The sequence below is a fragment of the Hypanus sabinus genome, chromosome 17 (genome assembly GCF_030144855.1).
Source record: "Hypanus sabinus isolate sHypSab1 chromosome 17, sHypSab1.hap1, whole genome shotgun sequence".
NCBI lineage: Eukaryota > Metazoa > Chordata > Chondrichthyes > Myliobatiformes > Dasyatidae > Hypanus > Hypanus sabinus.
In genome coordinates this window covers 53,193,508-53,221,084 of record NC_082722.1, presented here as the reverse complement: position 1 = coordinate 53,221,084, position 27,577 = coordinate 53,193,508, and the positions used below count along the sequence as shown (strand labels likewise).

The window sequence follows — 27,577 nt, the reverse complement described above, 5'->3', positions numbered from 1 at the left end:
AACTCTTATACTCTTCCTCTATACTTTACTAGCAAGAGCCATTCACAGTCCATAAGACATAGGAGCAGAATTAGTCTATTCAGCCCATTGAGTTTGCTCCACCATTGGATCATGGCTGATTCATTATCCCTCCCAACCCCATTCTTCAGTCTTCTGCCCATAACCTTTCAACGTCTTGACCAATCATGAACCTATAAACCTCCGCTTTAAGTATGCCGTACATAATGACTTGGCCTCCATAGCCATCTATGATAATAAGTCCTTCAGATTCACCACCCTCTGGCTAAAGAAATTCCTCCTCATCTCTGTTCTAAAGGGATGGCCTTTTGTTCTGAGGCTGTGTCCCGTGGTCCTTCATTCTCCCACTATTGGAAACATTCTCTCCATGTCTGCTCCATCTGTGCCTTTCATTATTCAGTAGATTACAATGAACTCCAACCCCCCACCCCCCCGCCATTCTTCTAAACTCAGTGGGTGCAGGCCCAGAGCCATCTAATGTTTCTGATAACCCTTTCATTCCCAGGATCAATCTCACAAACTTCCTATGGAACCTCTCCAAAACCAGCACATCCTTTCTTAGATAAGGGGCCTGAAACTGCTGACAACACTCCAAATGTAGTTTGAGCAATGCCTTATAAAGCCTGAGCATTACATCTTGCTTTTATATTCTGGTCCGCTTGAAATTAATGCTAACATTGCATTTGCCCCCTTGATACAGGTATGTGCTCTAATTGTCAAGGTCAAAGCCAATTCTCAGACTGCAGTGTTTATAACTGATGCATAATATCGAAAACAGACAGTGCTGATTGAAGGAAAGCACTTCTAAGATTGAGACTGGGTTAATACTGCATCTAATTTGTTGTGTTCAATAATGGCACAAGATTCTACATGTGAAATATTGTTCCCTTCCAAACAATGGTATTCCCCACAATGAAAAAATCACTCATACTTTGGTATGAGTACATGTGTAAATGTTTTTTTTTTAAAAGCTATAAAATTATTCTGAGAGCTGAATCCCCATGGGTTTTTTATCTTCAGGACATCAAAAGGATTGCCTCCTGCTTGCCAAAAAGATTGAAAGATGCCATGCCATCTCTGGAAGAAGATATTAGGAATACAGATGATATGAATAAATTGTTGGCATTAGTAGCAGACATTATTCAGCACTATAATGAGATTGAGCATTCTGATTCTCAGGAGACTACAGCTCCAAATGCAGGTCGGTATATGTGTTTTGCAGTCAGAGTCGGGCCATATAAAACAGCAATAATAAAGCACTTTTTCACACATTAAGACCATGGCCAAAACATTTAAGGCAAAGTCAGCTGAAACTTCAAAACAGTTGCATATAAAGTGCAAATATTAAAGATGCAGACTCAAGGCAGGTTGTGGAGACAAAATCCAATTAACCATGATTTAATTGACCATGACAGTCAGTCTGGAGGGACTTAAAAGCTTCTCTTGTTTTGATACTCCAGGTGAAGTTCTGTTTACCTTTGTGAAGTTGGTAGAAACATGGAATTCTTCTTGAGTGTCCCATGAAAATTCTAGCTCTCATGGTCTGCAAGGCAGTGCAGCAGTTAGTGCTGCTACGCGTCAGCTCTGGGAACCCAGGTTTGACTCTCACCACCAGTGCTGTCTATGTGGAGCTTACATGTTCCCCCCATGATTGTTTAATTGGCCACTGTAGTTAAGTGACAAAAGAAGCCAGTAAGAGTAAATAGCTTGCAGGGCTGAAAGGGAAATAAAGAGAAGAGGGATGGGACCAATGGGAAAGTTCTCTTGAAATCTGGCATGTATCAGATGGCCCGAATAGCCACCTCCTGCATCTGACTAAGTAATCTAAGTGCACACATGCCAGGGGGAAAGTCAGCATCTCCCTCCAACTTTGAGGGCCAGCATCTGTTTCAGGCAGGAAGATCATTGCTCGAATGTTAATGAGATTTGGGAGTCGGCCATTGATCCTACTGTTGTAAACTAACCAAAAGCAGGACGTGGAACCCCAGTTAAATGCATTCCCCCGATCTCTACATCATTATCTTAACTCCCAGAAACACTGAGCAGATCAGCTTACAACTGTGCTGGGCGATGTAGGGTTAATATATCATGTTATCAGAACTGGCATGATTTGTGAAAATATGATGCTTCTTAATTGGAGCTGATATTTTTATTCCTGGCCTGCATCAGACATTTGGCATCGAGTGATATCACCTATGGTACACTGTTACTTGTGGAAAATTTTCAACTGAGACTGGGTTGGTTCCTTAAGGTTATCATATTTGGGGGTGAGGGGTTAGTGGGGATAAGCTCCCACTACCTATTAACTATTCCCAAAGGCACGCACCTCAAATAGCCTCTAACAACCACGTTCAGCTCTTTGCCTTCACGTGTGGCTTAGCTACGAAGTCTGAAGAAACCATTTCTACCGACATAAGAAGGGACAAAGGTGGGTCCTCTGGCACCTTAAAATCAGACGCTTCAGGCCGATGTGGCTCATCAGCCATGCTTGCTGCTTATCTAGGAACAGGAAAACCACCAGCTCAAACCTCTGCTGCCTTGCATCTATACCCACTCATGGGAATAAATCCCAAGGCAGAATCCGGAGCTGAAGTTTGGAGTACTGTGTCCAGTTCTGGTCACCTTACTATAGGAAGGATGTGGAAGCATTGGAAAGGGTACAGAGGAGATTTACCGGGATGCTGCTTGGTTTAGAGAGTACACATTATGATCAGAGATTAAGGGAGCTCGGGCTTTACTCTCTGGAGAGATGGAGGATGAGAGGAGACATGATAGAGGTGTACAAGATATTAAGAGGAATAGACAGAGTGGACAGCCAGCGCCTCTTCCCCAGGGCACCACTGCTCAGTACATGGCTTTAAGGTAAGGGGAGGAAAGTTCAAGGGGGATATTAGTGGAAGGTTTTTCACTCAGAGAGTGGTTGGTGCATGGAATGCACTGCCTGAGTCAGTGGTGGAGGCAGATACACTAGTGAAGTTTAAGAGACTACTAGACAGGTATATGGAGGAATTTAAGGTGGGGGGTTATATGGGAGGCAGGGTTTATGGGTCAGCACAACATTGTGGGCCAAAGGACCTGTACTGTGCTGTATGTTCTATGTTCTAAGTCTCTAAGGCAGTCCTATGTTGAATTCAACACTGACTTCTGCGAAGCTGGTGCTGCCAAACTGTATTGTTCTCTGCTGGTCCTTTGCATTCATCAGCTGTGTGGAGAGGGGGAAGCTGCTCCACGGGCAATTGCAGGCTCTCCATACCAATCTGGCTCCTGTCTGGCAGCTAGGGCACAAAATCCGTCGTCAGCCCCGACCAGGGCTTCAGCTGAAAGTGGGTCACGACCTCTGCTTCTGTGATCTGGTTGTCTTCTGGCAGGCAGCCACGTATCACTGTTCTCCTCTCACTTCACTGCAACTGTGCTATTTAGATGCAGGTTTAGCCATTTGGACTTAGGTAATGGCAGCACTGCATTCGGAGCCTCTCATTGGACTGGGAGACTGCTACAAGTTGTCAGTTTCTTTTGAATGAAATTCCATGCTATTTGCCCATTAGTTAACACTTTAACATGCGGGCTGCAGTAGTGGTTCTACAGGCTGAGCTGAAGGCTGTGGAGCTTGCAGTATAGGCATTGGAGGCAGAGTCGATATACCAGGTCTTTGCAGAGGAGAGGGACAAAGAAGGGCTCATGTCTATCAACTCCATTTTCCAAGAGCATTCAAAACATGATCCTATCTGTAGCTGACCACCTTCTATGTTGAGTCCAGCCCGACCTGGAGGATCAGGAAAAGTTGTGATGATCCTAATGGAAGATGACAAGCAGCTGGACTGAGGAACTACAGCCTGGGGTCAATGGACATGGGCAGATGTGAGGCTACAGCCAGAAACTAGTGCTGGCCTCCCAAGGAAACTTAACGTTTTCTAACTCCATCATGCCATTGTTGATCCTCAGACAGGGCATATAACAGATGTAATTGTGTATTAGCTATAGAACAGACTATAGAGCTGGCATCATATCCTCCTGAGCTGGATTAAATATAAATGGTCAGCTCCCTCACGATAGGTAGGTTAGCTGGCAAGTTTTCAGCTACATTAACAACATTTAAAAGACACTTGGATGGGTGGAAGGAAAAGTTGAGAGAGAGGTGGGCCACACTTGGGCAGGTGGAATTAGCTTAGTACTTTGGTCTGTGTGGAGAGTTTAGGCTGATGGACACAGATCTGTGCTCTGTGACTGACTGTAGGTGGCATCTCTCTGCACTCAGAAAGCAACAGTTTGCTCCTGGGAAATGCAGGCAGAGTTTTGAGACCACACTGAGGCCTAAAGACCTCAGATGTCTCCCACATATGCCACAATGAAAGCAGCAAACTCCTCCATCTTTGAGAAGGGCTCATGGAGTGAGCAAAGAAAACCCCTCCCAAGGGGATGGGAGAAGCAATGTTTTAAAGGCAGAAGTGATTCTTGATAAGCAAGGGGGTGAAAAATTACCAGGGTAGAAGGAAATATGGATTTAGGATTATAATCTGGGTTCTTATTTAATGGCGATTGGATTTGAGGGGTGAATAGCTTGTTCTTTCTGTTAATTTGAATGCTTGTATACAAGTTTGCTGCTGTAGAGTTAAATAGCATAGTCAGGAAAACTGAAAGCTGTCATGCCATCACTGGAAGAAGATATGAGAAATGCAAATGACATGAATAATTTAGTGGTATTAGTAGTAGATATTATTCAGCACCAAAGTGAAACTGAGCATCATGAAACTCAAGGGACTGCTAGGTACTGTACCATAGCAGAATTGGTGTGGGGTGTGTCCATCTTGTTCAACATGCCGGAGTGTGAGTGCTGTAGCTGGGTCAATTTCAAGACCATATTTATGAGCTATATACCGACAAAAGAGGTAAGAATTCCCTTGTTGTTAATATGGTTGTGATGAGAGTGACTTGGATCGAAATGCTGGAGTATCCGAGGCTAGGATCACGATAGGATCAAACTGGATTGAGAATTTGTGCACAAAACAAATACTAGACAATATCTCTAGTTAGGCTTATGATTGAGCACCAAACCTCAGTTCAAGCACTCCTTAAATGCTCAATCCTTGGTGCCCAAAACATGATTGCCAATTAGCGGGACTGTTCAGAATCTTTAAAGGAGTCACACCAGTTATCCATACTCGGAGGGGTTAGAGCATCTGTGCCTCAGAAGTTGGCGAGTTGTAACAGGACCCCCTCCCATATGACCAAATCCCTCTGTCCTGGCTGCTTGGAGAGACGATGACTGTAGTCATGGATGAGAGCCGGATTCAAGGTGTCTGTTTCAGGCACCCAGCACCACTCCTCTGATATGAGTCCTTCCCAGTCCACGAGATATTGCTGAACACCTCGAATAGTAGGCAAGTCCAAAATTCTTCTCATGCTGGAAACCTGTTCCCTATAAACAAGGCTGGGTGGCAGCAGGGCTGATGGTGTTGGGGCTAATGGGCTGGTGTTTGCAGGCTTTAACTGGAAGTTGGAAAGTAGGATTGATCTCGAGGGGCTTGGGGAACTGCAACGTATAAGCCACTGGGTTTACTTTCCTGAGAACTCTGAAGGGTCCAATTTCCTGGACTCCACTCAAACAGACAAATCCTGAGACAACAGTTAGACCTGTTGCCCAGGCTGCAAAACTGGTCCCTGTCTTCTCTTGTGGGTGGCCTTTATTTCAGCCTTCTGGGTAGAAGCTAACAAAATCTCTCTTGTCCTAGTCCATCTCTCCTTGCAGTGTCTAGTGAGATCTCCAGCAGCAAGAACCCCAACCTCTGTCTCCTGCTCAGGGAAGAGAATACCCAGATTGGCATTCGGAAGGAGACATCCCATATGCTGAATGCCGTGAAGTGTTGTGGGCGACCTTTGTCCATGCCAAATAGTTCCTCCCCTTGTCCGGTCTTTCAGAGGCCAAGCATCTTAGACTACATTCCACATCTTGGTTCACATGCTCCATCTGGCCATTGGACTGTGAGTGAAGCAGAGAGGAAAGACTCAGATCTACCGGCTTGGGTGCTGCAATCCTTCCTCTGAGGATGACTTCTGAGACTGTCACTAGCGGGGAAGCTTTGGCAGACCCCAGAGTCTCCCCCATAGGTCTACTTGAACCTTTAGTGAAAACTGAAGCCAAATCACCTTCCAAATTTTCATCCGTCCCCTCAGACATTGGCAGTGAGGTGCAATAAATGGTCCTTTTACTCCTGGGACTAGGTTCCAAGGATCTTGGTCCTGGAGCCTTCCCCTTAGACGGGACCTTTTGGCTTAGCTGCTAGAGTTCCATACTGCCTTGGTATCTCCTTGGTTTCCTTCTGGTCTAGAGATCTCATTCCAGCACACCCCTGACTGGACTGGGTCGGGACTCACATGGGCCTATCGGCAGGAGCTGACTTCTCTTCCTTGAAGGAAGGACTGGGTTTCCTGAAGACTCCAGGATACCTTGAGCAGAGTCTGTCCCCTCGATGGCTGTTGGTCTGGGGAGAGTCTGGGGGTCGGAACACCAAGCTGAAAACATACAATGGCTGGACCAAGCAGTGATTCTCCCCTCCCTCCAGTCTTCGGATGGGTTAAACTAAGACAGCCAAGGATCAGGGGTATGAGTGGAGAGTCAGTAATGTAGAAACAGATGTCCTCCACATGATATCCACTCCTCATCTACAACACCACAGTCTGTTGCTGGATCTGCCTAGCGGGTGGCTGTCCAAGATAGTTGCGGGCATGGGCTGGCTCAGTTCTCACAGCGGTATGCCGAACTGACGGTTAGTTCCCCTATCCAGAAAATTACCTGCTGTCCCAGAGTCCACAAAGCCTTCGCCTGCCTCAGGTTCTAACCCCAGTTAAACTCCGCCTTCAGCACAAAACCAGAGTCCATTGGTTTGAGCGTAGTGGCCGCTACTGACGTTGGACAATCTTAGCAGCTCCCCAGGTGGCTGCAGCTTCAGACATTCGGCCCACAGGTGACCTGCTTCCCCACAGTAAAAACAGCAGCCTTGACTCTGGCACCAGAACCTCTCATTGGCGGAGAGACTAGTGCAACTAATCAGCATGGGTTGTGTGGTAAACCAATGTATACCTGTCTGGACACGCCCCTCTGCTGACTGCTCCTGTGGCTCCTCCCACAGACCCCTGTATAAAGGCAATTGGGGCACTGCTCCTCCCTCAGTCTTCGACATGCCGTGCTCCCTTTTCACTGTTAATAAAAGCCTATCGTTCACTTCCAGTCTCCTGGAGTTATTGATGGTGCATCAGTTTGACTGGATCTTGAACAGGCAATGGGCTAGTCGTGGTCCAAGGTCGGGCAGCGGAGCAACAACGGGTAGAGTCCGGGCTCATGCCAGCCCTTTCAACCTCAGGATGTAGTCCCACTGTTACTCTGCCAGGCAATTATTGAGACGGAGGGGCTGGTTGATGAGAACTTCTAAGTTCTCTGCTAGCTCTGCCAAGGCACAGGCATACCTCAGTTGGTCTTGGAGTCCGTGGCAGTGTAGCGTGGCCGAGGCCTCCCTATACCAACCATTCTCCTGAGCCAAGGCCTGAAGTTCGATTGTGTGGTCAGCAGCTGATCGTTCGTTGTAGAACCTTCATCAGGTGGTCCGAGGCTCAGGTGATGAAAGACCTTCCTCATGGTGGTCATGAATTGCTCTGAGTTGCAGCAAATCTCTAACCTGTGGTCCCAATGCATGGTGGCCCAGGAGTCCTTGACAAGGATGACTTGGACCCAGCTGCTGGTGTATCCAAGGCAAGGATCGAGACACGGTTTCAAACGGGATTGAGAATCTGGGCATAAAACAAACACTAGATGAAATCACAGAGTAGGCTTATGATTGAGCACCAAGCCTTAGTTCAGGCACTCCTTAAAAACTCAATCCTTGGTGCCTTAAACATGGTTGCCAATTAACAGGACTGTCCTGAATTTTTTAGGGGATGCACCAGCATCTAACTCTGGGGAGTTAAAGCACCTAAACCTCAGAAGCTGGTGAGGATGGGTGCGTGTTGTAGCAATGGTGAACATGTCCCTTTCCCAGCATAGCTCTCTCGCATCCCTTTTATCAGAGAACAATAATGAATGCATTTCAAGCAGTGATGTGCCTTAATGGAGAGATTCTCTGTATGTTACTTGATGCATCATTAGGTGTGTAGTATTGAGCTACAGAGCAATGTCAACCATGCACCACCAGTGGAAAGCAAGTTCTGCGAATGACCATTTTAAAAATAATTTCAATAAAATACTAGTCCAACTCACACCAGAACGATAGCAAGAGTTAACCTGCGTACCTCAAGTATAGATTTTTATTTAGAGTAATCTAAATTCTATCATTTTTCTCCTGAGGTAGTAACTAATCAGCCGTAATACATTCATAACAATCAGTATGTAAACATGTAAAATATTTTCATTCTTAGTCAAAGCAAGAGACATTGCAGAGTATGTAAGATGTATATCCTCTAAATAATGGAAACGGTTGTGATTTCAGAAAATGATTCTTCTGCTGACTCTAGTCCTGATCACCAAAATGAAGATAATGATTCAATCGCCAGCAGACCTGAAGAAGGCAAAGACAATTCTGCCAAACAGAACAACCAAATCATGCAACACTTCTTTCACTACGTGAATCTTTTGCTTCAGTTTGTGGAAACTGAGCTGCAAGAGATGGATATGGGAAAATTTCAGAACCCTTACACTCAGATTCATGCCACAGACCAAGTGCGGAAGATAATACAATTTATTAAAGCTGCCGTTAAGGCCAGTGAAGATGACGATGATGATAAGGCCGTTGACGATGACACTAGTACCAAAGGGTAGAGTTACCTTTTCAAGTACTTAATGCTTAGCACTCCTAGTTCAAATTATTTTTGAAAAGTAACAACGGATGTTCAGTAATTTTGAATAATGTTTAATGAGTAATGGAAATGGTAGGACTCCTGTGTCCATTTTCAGGTAAATATGATGTCTATGACCCTTGAGTCAAAAGTCTACCTTTGTAAACTATAACTGCAGTTTGTACTCATTCTCTTGTTTGTTAATTCCATTTACAATGAGTTTTCTAACTGTTCAACAGGGAATCTCTGCCTGGAAGTGAGAAGAAAAGTTTTAGTTTGGAGAGACTCCCATGGTGGTTCGTGTACATCGGTTGGTTCCTGGTGTTTGTCACAAGTGGTATCTCAGCATTCTTTACTATGCTCTATAGTTTTGACTATGGCAAAGAACAGTCCACTCGGTGGCTTGTGTCCATGATCGTCAGCTTCCTTGAAAGTATCTTCATCATACAGCCTCTAAAGGTAATGGCAGGAGTGACAAATGAAGAAAATTAACCTGTCAATCTATCGAATGCTGAAATTAACCAGGATCACAGTGCTTTTAGAGCTGATTAAACAGCTAACTATATCATCCAATGCAGTGAGGTTCACTGGTGAATAGAATTAAAATAAGTTCCCTTTGTATATTTTTGCCCTGTACATGATTGGAGACAGCCTTTCTATGAGCTGCCTGTTTCCAATCACTGTTGCAGCCATTAAAGTTGGTCATTAACTTTTGTTTGCCAAACTTCTGAATAGCTGTGGGATGATAAGCAGAGTTGTAGTTAATGATGGTGAAAGCTAAAAGATAATTAACCACCACCCAACTGCCCCAGCAGAAATGTTCCCTCCCATGCAACCTATTACACTAGAAATGTATAGAGATTTGGAAGCGGTATAGTGCAGTACAATTGCCAGAAAGCACAGTTAGAATTGAACCATAACGGATTGTTTTGTTTGGTCAATCATTTGGCTTTATTCTTTGCATTGAGAAAGTGTGGGCCTTTTTGGCACAGCACTAACACCCACAGTGTGCAAGCATATTTGTGGGATGCTTCAGGCAACAAACAAGTATCTATATTAAGAAAAGAAGTGGGCCATTCAGCCCCTGGAGTCACCTCTGCCTTTTATAAGATCAGTTCTTCTGGCTATGCTCTGATTCTATAATTGATTATGCTGTTGTGCTAGGACAGCACGGTAGCATAGTGGCTAATACAATGCTTTACAGCTCTGGCTGTAAGATTGGGGAGCCAATAGGCTGGTCCTGGACTTATTCCCACTTGGCATGATGAACTAATTATTATTTAATTATTTATGGTTTTATATTGCTATATTTCACTATTCTTGGTTGGTGCGGCTGTAACGAAACCCAATTTCCCTCGGGATCAATAAAGTATGTCTGTCTGTCTGTCTGTCGATTCCCACCGCAGCCTGTAAGGAGCTGGTATATTCTCCCCATGAGCGTGTAGATTTCCTCTGGGTGTTCTGGTTTCCTCTCACATTCCAAAGAATTGTTAATGAGTTGTGGGCATGCTGATGCTATATTGGCACCAGAAGCATGGCCACACCTGCGAGCTGCCTGGCACAATCCTCACTGTTTTTCAATTTGATGCAAAACTTGGCATTTCACTGTTAGTTTGATGTACCTGTGACAAATAAAACTAATCTTGTTGAAAGGGTCTACAGCGACTGGTATGGATTGTCATTTTAGGCACAAATACTGATTAGAGATGGTTTGCTCAGTCCGCTTCACTGCAGAAGAACTCTCTGTACTTATTCCACCTATAAGCAGTACAGACCAACCCCAGGTGACATGGATAATGAGCAATGCATTAGCACTGGTTGTATCCTTTGATAATCCTAACAGGCAGACAGTATACAGTCAGAATGCAGGCCGTGTTTCAGTAAATGAGTACAGATTAACTGTGCTTCATAATCTATGCCAACTTTCAGGGGTGAAGCAAGTTGAGCCCTGGTGTAACTCATCAATTTTACTTGTCTCTTCTTTAAGGTTTTACTTGTTGCTGCATTTGTTGCTCTTATTGTCAAAAAAATTGAAAGAAATGACACCCAGGAAAATTTCAATGAGGATTTTCTTACCTCAGAATGTAAGTATGGTTCTGGTATTATACTCTGATTAATACAGTAAAACTGCAATATTTAGCATATGTAATCAACTTGGCTGCTCGTATACACTATAGCCAGTCAAGGAGCTGAAGATTCCACTTTTGTAATGTGCCTTGGACAACTGGGTCATCGGCATGCCTTCATTCTCCTACCCTTAGCTGGATATTTCTTTTCTCTTACCTTGTAGCACAGAATTCTGCTAATTTTTTGCATTTTACTGCTGGAAACACCAAGGGCAGGAAATAGATGCTACTACATGGGATAGTGGTGGAACCCTGATCATGCCTTCTATACAACTATTGAATGACTTTGTACCGGTGAAGCCATTCAGTTGAATATGTCTTTGTTGACTCTTTGAAAGAGCATTCAATCATTCCCATTTCCTTGGTCCTGCATCTGAAAAGTTTAAAGGTTCATTTTATTGTATAAGAATGCATGTACAATACAACACTGATACTTCACTTCTCCAAGTAGCCATGAAATACATGTGAAAAAGAAAAGGAAACAAAACACGCAGACCCCAGAATCTCCACTCCTTCCCTGCAGAAAGAAACAGCGACGATAACAATCCCCAACCCCCCTCACCTACAGAAAAAACAGCAACAGTAGCAATAAATCTTCACCCCCTCCCCACAGGAAAAAAAACAGCGACAATGATAATCCCCAACCCCTTCACCTGCAGAAGAAAACAGTGACAATACAATCCCCGACCCCCTTATGGTATTTCTGCTAACAACATAGAATTTGTGCCCTTCCTGTGGATCCTTCACCCAGTGGAAATGGTTTCCTCTTATTTCCTCATTATTTTGAACACCTCTGTACTCCAGCCTCACTGGCATCTCCATGTAACAAAGGTATGCAATCTCTGGGACTATTCCAATGTACCCAGCATTAGTCAGCATAATCCAATGGATCCTAGCCAGATGGGGCAATTTTCTTGTACTCCATGCTCCTACTTATGAAAGAAAGGACTCTATATGACTTTTCAACAACACATCAGTTTGTTCTTTGAAGTTAGCAATTTGTTACTATGCCCTCCTTAATATTGTACCACAGAGTTGTAGAATATTTCCACTTCTTCACTTACTTAACCACTTCTTTTCAACTTGTGAAGCTGTTGCTCAGATTTGATAACTATAGAGGCATAAAATTTAAAGGAAGCCTGGTAACAGGCCAACTCATTCATGCTGACAAGCTGCCTTCCTGAGCTGGGTCCGTTTGCTTGCATTTAACCCATATCACCTTTCCTTTCCATGTACTTATGCAAATATCTTTTAAATATTGTAATTGTACTTATAAATAGTGTAACTCTACTGCTTCGTCTGGTAGTTCATTTCACCCACCCAGCGCCCTATGTGTGAAAATGATATGCCCTGTATTTTTAGACTCGCCTACTCGGGGGGAAATACAGTGACTACCTACCCTTCAGGATTTTATCTCCTGGCTTCCTTTGTACTTGGAAAACAATACCAGCCTATCCAGCCCTTCCTTATAAGTCAAGCCTTCCAATACTGACAATATCCTTGTGAATCCTTCCTACCTTAATTACATCCTTCCAATGAGAATGGCAACCAGAACTGCAACATTACTCCACGATGGTCTAACTAACACTTAGCACAACAGTAACATGCCCATGTATCTTGTGTTAATTTGTTTTATGTTGCCTTCCCTCATTCCTATAGCAAAATGTATCTGTTCAAAAGTGCATGCTTTGTCTTGCAAGTGAAACCTTCCTCTTTCTGTACCCTGGACATTCAATTATGTTGTCTGGACTGTTTACATTGCTAAGTGTTTCCTGCATCAGTATTCACAAATAGCAAACCTTGGAGATGAAGAAAACACATTGGGAAAGCTGAGAAATGCTTGCTTCATTGGCAAGTTTTGTATTAAATAGCAAATGAAAATTATGCCCTATGTGCCCAAGTTTAGTAATACAGTGGATTCCAGTTATTTGGGCCATCAATTAATCAGGGCAGACTCTTATTTAGGACAACTCTTCAAGAACAAAAACTAAGCTAGAAAATAGCCAGGATTCACTTCATTTACTTGGGGCAGAAAACTGCTGTTGAACAGTTTTTAACGAGCCTAAGTGATATGTATTTGCATGGACATTAGACACTGCACCATGTTTTGAGTGAACAGTTTTTAAGTAGTGTCGGTTGTGCGTGTTTCTGTTCAAAGGGCAGTGATTTTTGTCACTAATAGCTGGCGAGAACTGTTTGCTCACTGTGGTTTCAAGCATTCAGGCTTGGAGATGCCACAAATGAAAATGATTTCACTAGTTAGGAGCAATGAAGGATTTGAAGGTATTGATAATCATCTTGAATGGTACAATTAAAATGAAGATCTGGAGGATGCAATCACCAGCAGCACTGTATGAAGGTGGTCCATTATCTGCACTAGGTGTCTGCACTCGTTTATTCACTTGCAATCAAAAGAACGCAATGTGGGTGAATTCTTCCATTATTAAGTATTAAGAACTAATACAGTTTTATAGTATTGTAGTATCATTGGTAGTTTTGTAATTTGTGCTGTATCTCATTTAGATACATATTTTGTTACTCAGTTTGTCTTTTTTATACTTTTTTAAACTATTTCCATGAAACTTCAGCTAATTGGACCAAAATGTACTGGTCCTGATATGTCCCAATAAATTGGGATCCACTGGATATTGGAAAAAGTCGCTGTCCCAGAATGGACCCTGGGAGAGAGAAAGTGTGCTTCCTTTCTGTGCAAAAGATTCACAACTGATCTCTGCATTCTAACACATCAGTTAATCAGATATCAACAGTACGCACACAGCCCCTTCCTTTTAATCCTTTCAGCTTCAATTTTTTCCACCATCTATTTTGTGGAACATAATTGAGCTCCTATATAATCATATGCTCATGCGAACTCTAATATCCCTTCAACAAAATCTCAATAGTCAAATGCATTTATCTTTAAAAAAAATTTTAAATGTCTTTAAAAATATTAAGTTATCTTCAAAAATTAGAAGCAGATTCTTATTTTTTACCCCATCCTTTGCCAGGTAGTTTTGTTTGGTTGGAATGCCATGGCCCTCATTGACATTACATTCACTGGCTAATGATCTGTAGATCTGAATGGACCCCTGCGTTGCGTAGGTGTAGGTTGTGCCCCACGGGCGGGCTGCTTCCACTGTAAGCATCTCCACCGGAGAACCCTGTGAAGAGCAAGAACCCAAGTCCAAGAACTGAATCACAATGGGTGGAGGCTGAATCCAGCTGACCTTTCTTTGGAGGGAGATCAGTGATCACTGTTGTGCATATTACCACAGAGCAATCAGTCCCTGGGCTGAGGACAACAATGTAAACAAGTGCAATGGGGGAGAAGGAAGCTTCCAACACATCCTAAAGGAGATGGTTTGAGTTAACATACAAAATTCAAATTTAGTTATCATATATAAGTCAAAACATATCATGAAATGCATCATTTGCATTAACAGCCAATAGTGAATAGCAGAACACAAAAAGCAATGAAATTACATCAGCAAATCAAGCCCCATTCCTCCCTCCCACCTACACACACAATCCTCTAATCCCAAGATAGGCCATTTTCTTTGGCCTCCAGCCTCATTGGGTTTTGACTAGGACAAGCAGACATTCAGCCTTTGACTATCCCAGTGGACTTCCTGGGACTCACAGACTCATCTCCGGTCAACAGGCCACAAATTTGGACTTCTGATTTGACCCCTGGGCTTTGACCCTTGGCATTGAAAACCCAGGACCCGCCAATCCCGAACACTAGGCCTAGACCTCCAGACTTGCTGGTGATGGAACACATAACACAGCACACAAGGTTATTGAGCCCTATTTCTCCTGCTCGCATGGAACTCCAACTTCGGAACCCACCGACCGCATGCTGAGCCATGGATGGGAAGGAGGCACCAGCTATCGTCCACACTGATCTGCCAGTCTGACATTCAGCTGGACATCCCAACCTGAACCGTGGGTATCCCACCTCTGCACTGCTGGCCTTCAAACGTGGACTAGAACCTGTCCTCTAATTCTCCCACATCCCCACCGCTAAGCTGTGACCTGACCCCTAACTCCCCCTCCCATCCCCACGAACACAAAATAAACCACTAAGAAAAACAATAACTGAGCTACGACTCAACGGAGCAAGTGCTACCGGACGCAGCAATGACTCACACTGCTGGGTTGTAGACTGAGCCCCACATTCAGAGGCTGAATGAACACACCACTCACCCCAGCCAACTTAACGCCAGCCGCCACATACCGAGTTGTTGAGTAATTCAGTGCTGGGGAATGCTAGTGAAGGCCAAGGCTTTATGGCAGATTCCGGGTACAACCTGACTGGATATCTTTCATAAAGTACCGAAAGTACTGATGGCACCTGTGACCATCTGGACTGGACGATCAAGAGTCCTGTAACAAAGAGTTAAAGAGGGAGCAGTAACTGGTGCATTACTCAGTCACATGGTATTGCAGAGTTCTTTGCCAAGTGTTTCATGCATCAATATCAAAGCATGCATGTGAAGGAAATACATTGGTAATAACCAAGAACTGAAAGCTATTGTGCATTTCCAGCACACTATCCTAAATGTTGATAAAATTGAACCCTTTGATGCCTTGAGTTCTTTCAAAAGCTAACAAACAGAAAGATTCTTTTGCCTAGTGCATTATAAGTTAATAACTTTTAAGCTGCTCTACTGAATTGCTCCGCAAATTTTCTTGTATCATTTTCATAGTTGCAATCATTGAAATGATTTTATTCTGTTTAAAATTGACCATGAATATAAATAATACAATTTATTGTCTGTATTGAGCAATATACACGCAGATGCAAGAGCAGTGCCGTAGAGCTGACTTACATCAGGAAGCTGAATGGTTTTTCATTTTCCACACCGATTGCACTGGCATCTTTTATTTATGTATAGATTTACTAATTGTAATCTGTTCATGCCACTTCCTGCTAACAATGAATGAGGCATTTATGGTATTGGTGATCAGTATGCAGAGGCTGCCTAACAGTAGTTGGAAAGCAGGGGCGAAGAAGTTGGAACATTTCTCGAAAGACAAGGTCGGCCCAGTGAAGCTTCAGGAATCTAATTCTGTATGATGCAGCTTTGCCTCAGTGAGGAGGAGGATCTGATCACTTTGGCAGCTTGATTTTAATGCTACAAAGGAAGGCAGTTTATGTTTTTATACACAAAATGGAAAATATGGTTGTAACATGCCTTTCAAGTTGAAAATTTTGGTTTCATTTATGATCTCCTTTTGGAAGTCATTTTAAAATATCAATTCACAAAAACTACAACGTTATAGAAATTAAAGTTATGAGTTGGAAACTATGTATAGGAGATACACATTCCAAACACACTAAAGATATGAAAATACACTAATATGAATATCATATTTATGTCATATTTTGAATTGTGTCATTATCTTTTAAGCCTACTTACATATGAAATGTTTCTCTAGGTGATGTGCTGACTCCCAATGGTACCAACCGAACTGACCGTACTATTTACCAGCCACCGTCTCTGAAAAATGTGGAGCAACTGAAAGTACTTCGAATCAAAGAAAAGAAAATGTATGCCTTAATCAAAGATATAATTGGTATGTAAATTTATTTTCATATATGGCTGTATATAACCAAGCATAGAAACATGGAAACCTACAGCACAATACAGGCCCTTCAGCCCACAAAGCTGTGCCGAAAGTGTCCTTACCTTAGAACTACCTAGGCTTACCCAAAGCCCTCTATTTTCTGAGCTCAAAGTATCCATTCAGGAGACTCTTAAAAGACCCTATTGTTTCCACCTCCACCACTGCCTCCAGCAGCCCATTCCACGCACTCCCCACTCTCTGAGTAAAAAAACTTACCCCTGACATCTCCTCTGTACCTAGTCCCCAGCACCTTAAAACTATGCCCTCTCTTGCTTGCCATTTCAGCCCTGTGGAAAAAGCCCCTGACTATCCACACAATCAATGCCTCCCATTATCTTTTACACCTCTTTCAGGTCACTTCTCACCCTCTGTCACTCCAAGGAGAAAAGACAGAGTTCACTCAATCTATTCTCATAAGGCATGCTCCCCAATCCAGGCAACATCCTTGTAAATCTTCTCTGCACCCTTTCTATGGTTTCCATGATCTTCCTGTGGTGAGGCGACTAGAATTGAGCACAGCACTCCAAGTGGGGTCTGACTGGGGTCCTATATAGCTGCAACATTACCTCTCAGCTCTTCAACTCAATCCCACGATAGCTGAAGGACAATGCGCCGTATGCCTTCTTAACCACAGAGTCAACCTGCGTAGCAGCTTTGAGTGTCCTATGGACTCAGACCACAAGATTCCTCTGAGCCTTCACACTGCCAAGAGTCTTACCATTAATACTATATTTTACCAACATATTTGACCTACCAAAATGAACCACCTCACACTTATCTGGGTTGAAGTCCATCTGCCACTTCTCAGCCTAGTTTTGCATCCTATCAATGTCCATCTGCAACCCCTGACAGCCCTCCACACTATCCAAAACACCCCCACTCTTTGTGTCATCAGCAAATTTACTAACCCATTCCCTCCAGTTCCTCATCCAGGTCATTTATAAAAGTCACAAAGAGTAGGAGTCCTAGAACAGATCCCTGAGGCACACCACTGGTCACTGACCTCCATGAAGAATACGACCCATCCACAACCACTCTTTGCCTTCTGTGGGAAAGCCAGTTCTGGATCCACAAAGCAAGGTCCCCTTGGATCTCATGCCTCCTTACTTTCTCAATAAGCCTTGTATGGGGTACTTTATCAAATGCCTTGCTGAAATACATATACACTACATCTACTGCTCTACCTTCATCAATGTGTTTAGTAACATCCTCAAAAAATTCAATCAGGCTTGTAAGACACAACCTGCCTTTGACAAAGCCATGCCGACTATTCCTAATCATATTATGCCTCTCTAAATGTTCATAAATCCTGCCTCTCAGGATCTTCTCCATCAACTTACCAACCACTGAAGTAAGACTCCCTGGTCTATAATTTCCTGGGCTATCCTTACTCCCTTTCTTGAATAAGGGAACAACATCCGCAACCCTCCAATCCTCCGGAACCTCTCCCGTCCCCATTGATGATGCAAAGATCATTGCCAGAGGCTCAGCAATCCTTCACTTCCTACAGTAGCCTAGCTGACTTATCCAACTTGATGCTTTCCAAAATCTCCAGCACATCCTCTTTCTTAAAATCTACATAATTAAGCTTTTCAGTCCACTGTAAGTCATCCCTACAATCACTAAGATCCTTTTCCACAGTGAATACTGAAGCAAAGTATTCATTAAGTACCTCTGCCATCTCCCCCGGTTCCATACACACTTTTCCACTGTCACACTTGATTGGTCCTATTCTCTTACGTCTTATCCTCGCTCTTCACATTCTTGTAGAATGCCTAGGGGTTTTCCTTAATCCTGTCCGCCAAGGCCTTCTCATGGCCCCTTCTGGCTCTCCTAATTTCATACTTAAGGTCCTTCCTGCAAGCCTTATAATCTTCTAGAGCTCTATCAATACCTAGTTTTTTGAACATTTTGTAAGCTCCTCTTTTATTCTTGATTAGATTTACAACAGCTTTTGTACACCACTGTTCCTGTATCCTACCATCCTTTCCCTGTCTCATTGGAACGTATCTATACAGAATGCCATGGAAATATCCCTTGAACATTTGTCACAGTTCTTCTGCACATTTCCTTGAGAACATCTGTTTGTAATTTATCCTTCCAAGTTCCTGACTGATAGCCTCATATTTCCCCCTACTCCAATTAAACGCTTCCATAACTTGTCTGTTCCTATCCCCCTCCAATGCTATGGTAAAGGAGATAGAATTGTAATCATTATCTCCAAAATGCTCTCCCACTGAGAGACCTGACACCTGACCAGGTTCATTTCCCAATACCAGATCAAGTACAACCTCTCCACTTGTAGGCTTATCTACATATTGTGTCAAGAAACCTTCCTGAACACACCTAACAAACTCCACCCCATTTAAACCCCTCACTCTAGGGAGATGCCAATCAATATTTGGGAAATTAGAATCTCCCACCACAACAATCCTATTACTTCTTTCCAGAATCTGTCTCCCTATCTGATCCTCAATGTCCCTGTTACTATTGGGTGGTCTATAAAAAACACCCAGTAGAGTTATTGACCCCTTCCTGTTCCTAACTTCTACCCACAGAGACTCTGTAGACAACCCGTCCACAACTTCCTCCATTTCTGCAGACTGGTATTATGTGTACATACTGCTCTAGTCTTTGACAGGGATGAAAGTAGTACAGGCTAGTACTGGTAAGGAAGTTAAATTAGTTTTACACCTGACCATTGGCCTATTTAAAACTGTCCTACACTGCTGCGTATGTTATTGTCAACATGCCTATATTTCAGAAGGCAGCAAGGTAGTTAACAAAGCATGGAGAAATTTACTGTTTTTACTGTCCTAGACATGGAATGTAAAAGTACAGTGCTTATTTTAAGACAGAAGTTAGACCACAGTTCACATGGAGTGTATACTGCAGGGCAGCACTTTACTGAAAGGATGTGATTACACAATAAAGTGCAGAAGATACTTATGAGAATGTTGCTTGGATCGGAGAATTTTTGTTTTTAGGAGAGATTGGCTCGGCTGGTACTGTTTTCTCTGCAAGAAGGGAGACAGAATGCAGACTTAATTGAAGTGTATAAAACTATGAGAAGCTCAGACTGTTTTTCCTTACCAGCGAGGATTATTACCAGGGGGCATAAATTAGATAATTGGTAGAAACATCAAAGGGGAGTTCTTTGGAAAGTTACACTATATCAAGATATTTAAAGCAGAAACATAAGCTGGACTTATTTACAAGTGGTGTCTTGTTAATGTTAATGAGCGACACCTCATTTCACAGAATGTGCAATATGAAAATGTAAAAGATTTTCATTTCATATTGCACATTCAGTGACACAGTGTTGAGAAATGTTATGTATAACTATCCCTTACTGGTGCTATCTCCTGATCAAGCTAAAGAGTATGGGAGAAGTAAGGAATTATCTGTGAGTGGATGAATATTGGAAGCTAGGTAAGGTAGACAGAAAGGACTAGAATATAGGAATGAGGCATCTACAACAAGGTAAAAAACAGCTCAAGAGAGAAAAGAATACAGGCGAATGAAAGAGAGAGGGAGATTCAGTCTTGCCGCCATGGTCATAGGAGCTTTCAGTACACTCCTTCTGCAACTCAGCAGCTGCTGGATTACAAATTGAGTGAAAACTAATTTTTCCCACTGCAACCAATTAGAGAAAAAGAAACAAGAAGTGAGTAAAATTATGATGTATTTTTTCTTTCTTTAAAATTTTACAGAGTATCATTCTTATGAATTGGAGCTGTATACATCCTGTTAATACAATTCCTATTTTTAAAGCACCTGAACAGTCAAATACGAATAATCAGTACAGAAATGCTTTGCACATCTCAAACGTGGCTTTGGGTGGTTAAATGTTGAACTTGGTTATGTTGCCGCCAAATTTTTACTAGTTCCATCACCTTTGTGCAATTGTTTCACTTTTTGTTCTGAAGATCTGATGGATCAAACGTTTTTTGTAAGTTAACGTACTGAAAGTGGCTGATCACTGAATAAAGCAATAGAGGAGATAAACCCCTGTGTTGTACGGTGGGAAATGTTTCCTGGAAAGTGGGTGGTATTGCAGTCCTATACATCTCAGACCCTGTCATCTGCACATGCATTAAGAAGTGTGCTTTGAAAAATATTAACTTTGTGTTAATTTGTATACTATTTTTTCACAAGTTCAGTCACAGTATATTTTATCCTGCATCTCAGATTTTTGGATGATATTTTATGAATTCTACAAGGGTGATTTTCTGTAATCAAGCCAACCGTAATGGCGGGGTCAATTATACTTTGGTAAGCCAGCCACCGCTGATACAGAAGAGATTATCTGACTTTTATATATCTGTGGTTAACATGACAAATAAAGGAACAAAAGTAAAACTACATTTCTTCCTTATTTTAGCGCATGTGCTGTTTCTGGTGTCTTTGTCGATTATTGCCTATGGAGAACGAAGTCCTCATTCCTTTTATTTAAACAAAGCCATCAACGATAGTTTTACCAGAAAGTTCAATGGCTCTGTAACTGTTGATGACTTTTACAATTGGTCTGAGGAAATCTTATTACCCAACCTCTATGGAACTTATGAAGGTAATGACAAAACTATTGAAACAATATTAATTAAGTGGTTTTATAAAAAAAGAATATTTTGTGATCAATTGATTCTGGAGGTTTGGAGGATAGCTAATGTTGTTCTAATGTTTAAGAAGGGTTCTAGGAATAAGCCAGAAAAGTATAGGTTGGTGAGCCTGACATCACAAGTGGGAAAGTTGTTGGAAGGTACTGTAAGGGACTGGATAAATGAGTATTTAGATAGACATGGACTGATTAGAGATAGTCAGCATGGCCTTGTACATGGTAAGTCATGTCTAACCAATCTTACGGAGTTTTTTAAGAACAAGAACAAGTTCTCAAAAGTGGATGAAGGCAAGGCAGTGAATGTTGTTTACATGGACTTTAGCAGGGTCCCACATGGGCGGCTGGTCAAGAAGGTTCAGTCTTGGCATTCAAGATGAGGTAGTGTGGTAAACTATGTATACCTGTCTGGACACGCCCCTCTGTTGACTGCTCCTGTGGCTCCTCCCACAGACCCTGGTATAAAGGCAATTGGGGCACTGCTCCTCCCTCAGTCTCCGAGATGCCGTGCTCCCTTTTCACTGTTAATAAAAGCCTATCATTCACTTCCTGTCTCCGAGAGTTATTGATGGTGCACCAGGTAGTAAACTGGATTAGACATTGGCATCATGCAAGAAGCCAGAGAATGGTGATAGATGGTTGCCTCTCTGACTGGAGGCCGATGACTCATGGTGTACCGCAGGGATCAGTGCTGGGTCTGTTGTTGTTTGGCATCTATATCAACAATCTGGATGATAATGTGGTGGCAAACTGGATCAGCAAATTAGTGGATGACACCAGGAGTGGGGGTGTAGTGGACAGCGTGGACGACTATCAGAGCTTGCAGCAGGATCTGGGCCAGCTGGAAAATGGGCTGAACAATGGCAGATGGAATTTAACCCCACGTGTGAGGTGTTGCACCTTTGGAGGACCAAGCAGAGTGGGTCTTACACAGTGAATGGTAGGGCACCGAGGAGTGCTGTAGAACAGAGGGATCTGGGAATACAGATCCATAATTCCTTGAAACTGATTTCACAGACAGATAGCCTCATAAAAAAAGCTTTTGGCACATTAGCCTTCATAAATCAATGTATTGAGTACAGGAGTTGGGATGCTATTTTGAAATTGTATTAGAGGACGGTGAGGCCTAATTTGGATTATTTTGTCCAGTTTTGCTCACTTACCTACAGGAACGATGTAAATAAGATTGAAAGAGTGTAGAGAAAATTCATAAGGATATTGCCAGGACTGGAGGACCTGAGTTATAAAGAAAAATTGAATAGATTAGGACTTTATTCCCTGGAATGTAGAAGATTGAGGGGAAATTTGATGGAGGTGTACAAAATTATAAGGGGTACAGATAGCATAAATGCAAGCAGGCTTTTTCCACTGAGTTTGGGTGAGACTAAAACTAGAGGCATGGGTTAAGGGTGAAAGGTGAAATATTTAAAAGGAACATGAGGGGGAACTTCTTCACTCAGAGGGTGGTGAGAGTGTGGAATGAGCTGTTAGCATAAGTGGTGGATATGGGGTCGATTTCAACACTTAACAGAAATTTGGAAAGGTGTGTAGACAGGAGGGTTATGGAGGGCTATGGTGTGGGTACACATTGGTGGGACTAGGCAGATTAGTTTGACACAGACTAAATGGGCCAAAAGGCCTCTTTCTGTTCTGTAGTGGTCTCTGACTCTGTGTGTACTGTTTCTGGAACCTTACAATAAGCCCTCTGGTATTACTAGATTATAGTCTACCTGTTACCTTATGTACCAGGCATATCCCAAATTGACAGCTTAAACAACTGAAAAATGTAATGGTTTGTGCCATGAAACATTTTTAAAAGATTAGCAGTATTTATCACAGAGAGGTTTCAATAGGCACATGTAAATACAATAAATGTTCGACTTAGATTAATACAATATAATTTTTTACATCAATTATATATAACACCACAGAAAATAAATAGATTAAATTCAAATATGTCTGACCAATGTTTTTGATGTAATCAAGAAATTGGTACTTTTTTACATTCTAATTGGTCTTGTTTTAAAATTCAACCATTGGATAATTCTAAGACTTTTATTGGAACAAATTACTGGAGTACAACTCCCACATAGTCCAGTATTATTTTTATTAGGAGACATTGAAGGGACAATACAAAACTTAAATTGAATAAGTATCTGAAAAAATTTATAAAAATTGCATTGGCAGTAGCCAAAAAAAGTTATCGCAGTTACTTGGAAATCTGATTTATATTTAACTATGGATTTTTGGAATAATGAAATACATAGTTGTATTCCACTTGAAAAAATTACATACAATCTAAGAAATGAATATGATATATTTTTGAAAATTTGGCTCCCATACTTACAAAAGATAGAATTAAATACATAGGTCCTTTGAAGATAAAATTATAAAGTAATTGGGGAAAGTAAAAATAAATATTAAAATTATTTTGAACTCCATGGAGCATGTGGGAATCCTTCGATATCCAGGTAATCTTTCTTTTCTTTTTTTTTCTTTCTTTAGATAAGGGTTAAGGGGAGGGGGGGAGGGTTAATATTATTTTTCTCACTATTTCATCATCACTTTTATTCTGTAATTTTCTAAAATTTAATAAATAAGTAAATAAATAGGCACATTTAATGTCAGAGAAACATATGCAATATACATCCTGAAATTCTTTTTCTTCACAACCATTCACAAATCAGAGGAGTGCCCCAAAGAATGACAGACGAGAACCCCAAAGCCTTCCCACACACAAGCAGCAGCAAAGCAATGACCCCCCCCCAATGATTTAACATTTCAATGTACAGGTTTCCGCACTATCCGAAGGTAGATCACTCCTATGAAACCATTTGTAAACCAAAATGTCGTAAAGCGAAGAAGCAATTACCAATAATTTATATGGGAAAAATTTTTGAGGGTTCCCAGACCCAAAAGATAACCTACCAAATCAAACCAAAATAACACATAAAACCTAAAATAATACAAACATATAGTAAAAGTAGGAATGATATTATAAATATATAGCCTATATAAAATAGTAATATTGTATGTACAGTGTAGTTTCACTTATCACAATTGGGAAGACAGTGAGTCAAAATCGATGTGGAGAAGAACATCCGCACATACACGCAAGCGCGTACGCACATACACACTTACGTACGTACACGGTCATGGAAGTCTTTCTCGGGGTAAACACACATATAAAGTGGGCATCTTTTTTTCATAAAGGTGAAAATCCTCTTTGGTTAGTGAAAACAGGTACTAACGTAGGTCTTTTGCAACAGCATACTGTCATAAAGCGAACGTTTGAAAAACTGGGGCCACCTGTACATCGAAACATGCCATGAAATGCATTGTTTTGCATCAAAGCAAATTGGTCAGGGTTGTGCTGGGGTAGCCCACAACAGTTACCACACTTCCAGTGCCAAAATAGTATGCCCACAGCTCACTAACGGTAACTGTATGCCTTTGGAATATGGGGGGAAACCAGAGAGCCAGAAGGAAACACACACGGTCACAGGGAGATCGTAGTCCTTACAGAGAGCAGTGGAAATAGCTGGCTATAACCACACTGCCCTAATTTTATATTTTATATTCATTTGTGCAGTCTCTGAACACCAAGTGACGAGTGGAAATAAGTGTAATGACTAATCGGATAATCATTGCACACTTCTTGTCCAGGATTTATAACAGACGGGAATTCAAAGCTGATTGGTAGTCCCCGTGTTCGACAGGTGCGAGTGAAGCCAGCTCCTTGCCCTGTGCCAACGAGGTTGCTGGATAGTATTAAGGAATGCCGTGCTCCCTACTCCTACAGCGATGAATATATGTTGGACTTTGGAAACCTCAGTACTCATACTGACTCTTCGAGCCTTGCTTCCTCCTGGAAATATCAGAGTGAGTCACAGCTGAACGGATATCCCATTTGGGGAAAGCTTGCAGCTTATCGAGGAGGTGGCTTTGTGGCTGAGTTGGGCACAGAGTTCAAAACTGCATCCAGGTAACCAAAATTTGCAAAGATAATCAATTATTTTCATCAGAGATTGTTGTGCTTGTTTCAAGTAGTCCGAAATTATTTCATGTTGACCAATGCAGAGTATGATCATGCAATATGAAATTACATTTATTATAAGAAAACAAAAAGAATTGCAGATGCTGCATATCTGAAATAAATCTGAATCTGGGGAAGGCCCAGTAACATAACGTTTTCTGTAGAGCTATTACAGCAGCAACAACCCAGGTTCAGAAGTTTGTACATTCACCCAGTTACTGCATGGGTTTCCTCCGAGTGCTCCGGTTTCCTCCCACAGTCCAAAGACATAATTGTTTAATTGGTCACCCAGGTGTAATTGGGCTGGGAGGGCCTGTTACTGTGCTATATCTCTGAATAAAAAGATGAAAATTCTGGGAACAATTTAGCAGCTAGGCAGCATCTGCAAAAAGACGAACTGAACCACTGTCTTGAGTCAAAGACTATTTGTCGAAATATCACTGGTTTTCAACCAACGATGTTCACTCTCTTTCTCCTTCAGATTGCTATCTGGCCAACTACATTTATCATATATTTTCCTTACACATTTTAACATCAATCTGAATAAAACTAAATAAAACTGTCTCTCTTTATTCACAATATAATCCTTTAATTCTTTGATTATTATTTATCTCTGTTATCGAAGGTTATACCTAATAGGTCAATTTTTGACCAGCTGGGAAATAGCATTGCTTCCTCTGCATGGTATTGATAAGATAATTGCAACCAGATATTACAATGTAACTATGCTATAATTAGGTGCATATACCACTAACACTTTGGCTATGTTAACAAATCACAAAAGATTTTTTAAAAAGGTTACAGCTTCCTAACAGAGAAACTAACTGAATTTTGCAGCTTTTCTGAAGTGTGATTACAAATTGACAAATTCGGTTTCATGCTGGATTTATGCACTGGAGAGATAGAGTGTGAGATTCGTGATGAAATAATTTGTGGAAAAAGAATCATTTGAGGTAATTTAGACAAGTAGGACATCTGCTCAGTGGCCAATTTATTAGGTAGCTCCTATACCTAAATAAAGTGGCCATTGAGTGTATGATCATTGTCTTCTGTTGCTGTAGCCCATCCACTTCAAGGTTCAATGTGTTGTGCATTCACAGAATCTTTTCTGAGCACTGTTAGTGTGACATGTGGCTACTGTCACCTTCCTGTCAGCTTGAACCAGTCTGGCCGTTCTCCTTTGCTCTCCCTGATGAATACAGTATTTTCCACAGAGCTTCCGCTCACTGGCTGTATTCTGTTTTTTGCACCTTTCTCCATAAACTTTAGAAAATGTTGTGCATGAAAATCCCAGGAGATCAGTTTCTGAGATACTCAAATCACCCCATCTGGCACCAACAAACATTCCATGGTCAAAGTCACTTGGATCATATTTCTTCCCCATTCTGATGCTTTTATGCATTGAGTTGTTGCCACATTATTGGTTGATTAGATATTTCCATTATCGAGCAGATGTACAGGCGTACCTAATAAAGTGGCCATGGAAGCGGACTGCCTTTGAAACAGTCTGACAAATCTCATATCATGAGTTAAATCTCTCTGAAGTCTGTTGGGAGTTACAATCCATTCTCCTAAAGGGTAAACTGTTAGCTCACATTTATTGTGAAATGCATTATATACATATCATCTTTCGTTCTTCAATTTTAGAAAACACATTTCCTGAAAAATCACTAACACCTTTTCAGAGACGTTCCCTGCTCACCTTGCAATACTGCCCCGATTACTGTGTTTCAAAAGCTTTTAAAGGAATGTTGAAACCTGCAGGAATGTGATGGCAGGAGGTTAGATCATTAGCAAGAGTCTTTACACAAGGCAGCGAGAGCAGCAAGGTGCCGGAGAGTGTGTCAGGTTTGGTTAAGAATGGAGGAGAGGGACGGGGGGTGGAGTCAGAGACAGAAAAAAAGAGAGAGAGAGAGAGAGAGATATGACATGCTTGCTGTCACAACTATATGGCCATCCTCCCTCAGTTTCCACTTCAACCCTTCCTGTTTGACAATGGGCAGGGTAGAAAACAACTTTCTCCTTTCATCCGTTTTACTCTACCCTTACTTCTTCCATCAGAAACCATTCCACTCTTTCTCTTCCTCCTTCACTGATCGGTGAAAGAGTTACAGGGCTGGAGAAGGGGGAGTCTGATGGGAGAGGAGAGAAGGCCATGGGAGAAAGAAAACGGCAGGAGCACCAGAGAGTTCAGGCAAGGAGAGGGGGAAAAGGGGGTGGGGGGCGGGGGGGGGGGCCATTACCAAAAGTTAGAGAAATCAATTTTCATCAGGTTGGAGGCTACCCTGACTGAATATAGGGTGTTGTTCCTCCAACCTGAGTTTGGCC

The 27,577-nt window shown here is 42.0% G+C and overlaps 1 protein-coding gene across 1 annotated transcript in view; it reads left to right on the top strand.

The window, feature by feature from the left end:
- LOC132406635 (polycystin-1-like protein 2) overlaps positions 1-27,577 on the top strand; it is a 109,538-nt gene that overhangs the window by 43,989 nt on the left and 37,972 nt on the right. The window contains exons 15-21 of the mRNA XM_059992438.1: positions 1,039-1,219; positions 8,496-8,820; positions 9,081-9,300; positions 10,829-10,925; positions 16,410-16,547; positions 20,983-21,168; positions 24,880-25,198. Coding sequence (XP_059848421.1) covers positions 1,039-1,219; positions 8,496-8,820; positions 9,081-9,300; positions 10,829-10,925; positions 16,410-16,547; positions 20,983-21,168; positions 24,880-25,198 — 1,466 coding nt within the window. The remainder of the gene's footprint in view (positions 1-1,038; positions 1,220-8,495; positions 8,821-9,080; positions 9,301-10,828; positions 10,926-16,409; positions 16,548-20,982; positions 21,169-24,879; positions 25,199-27,577) is intronic.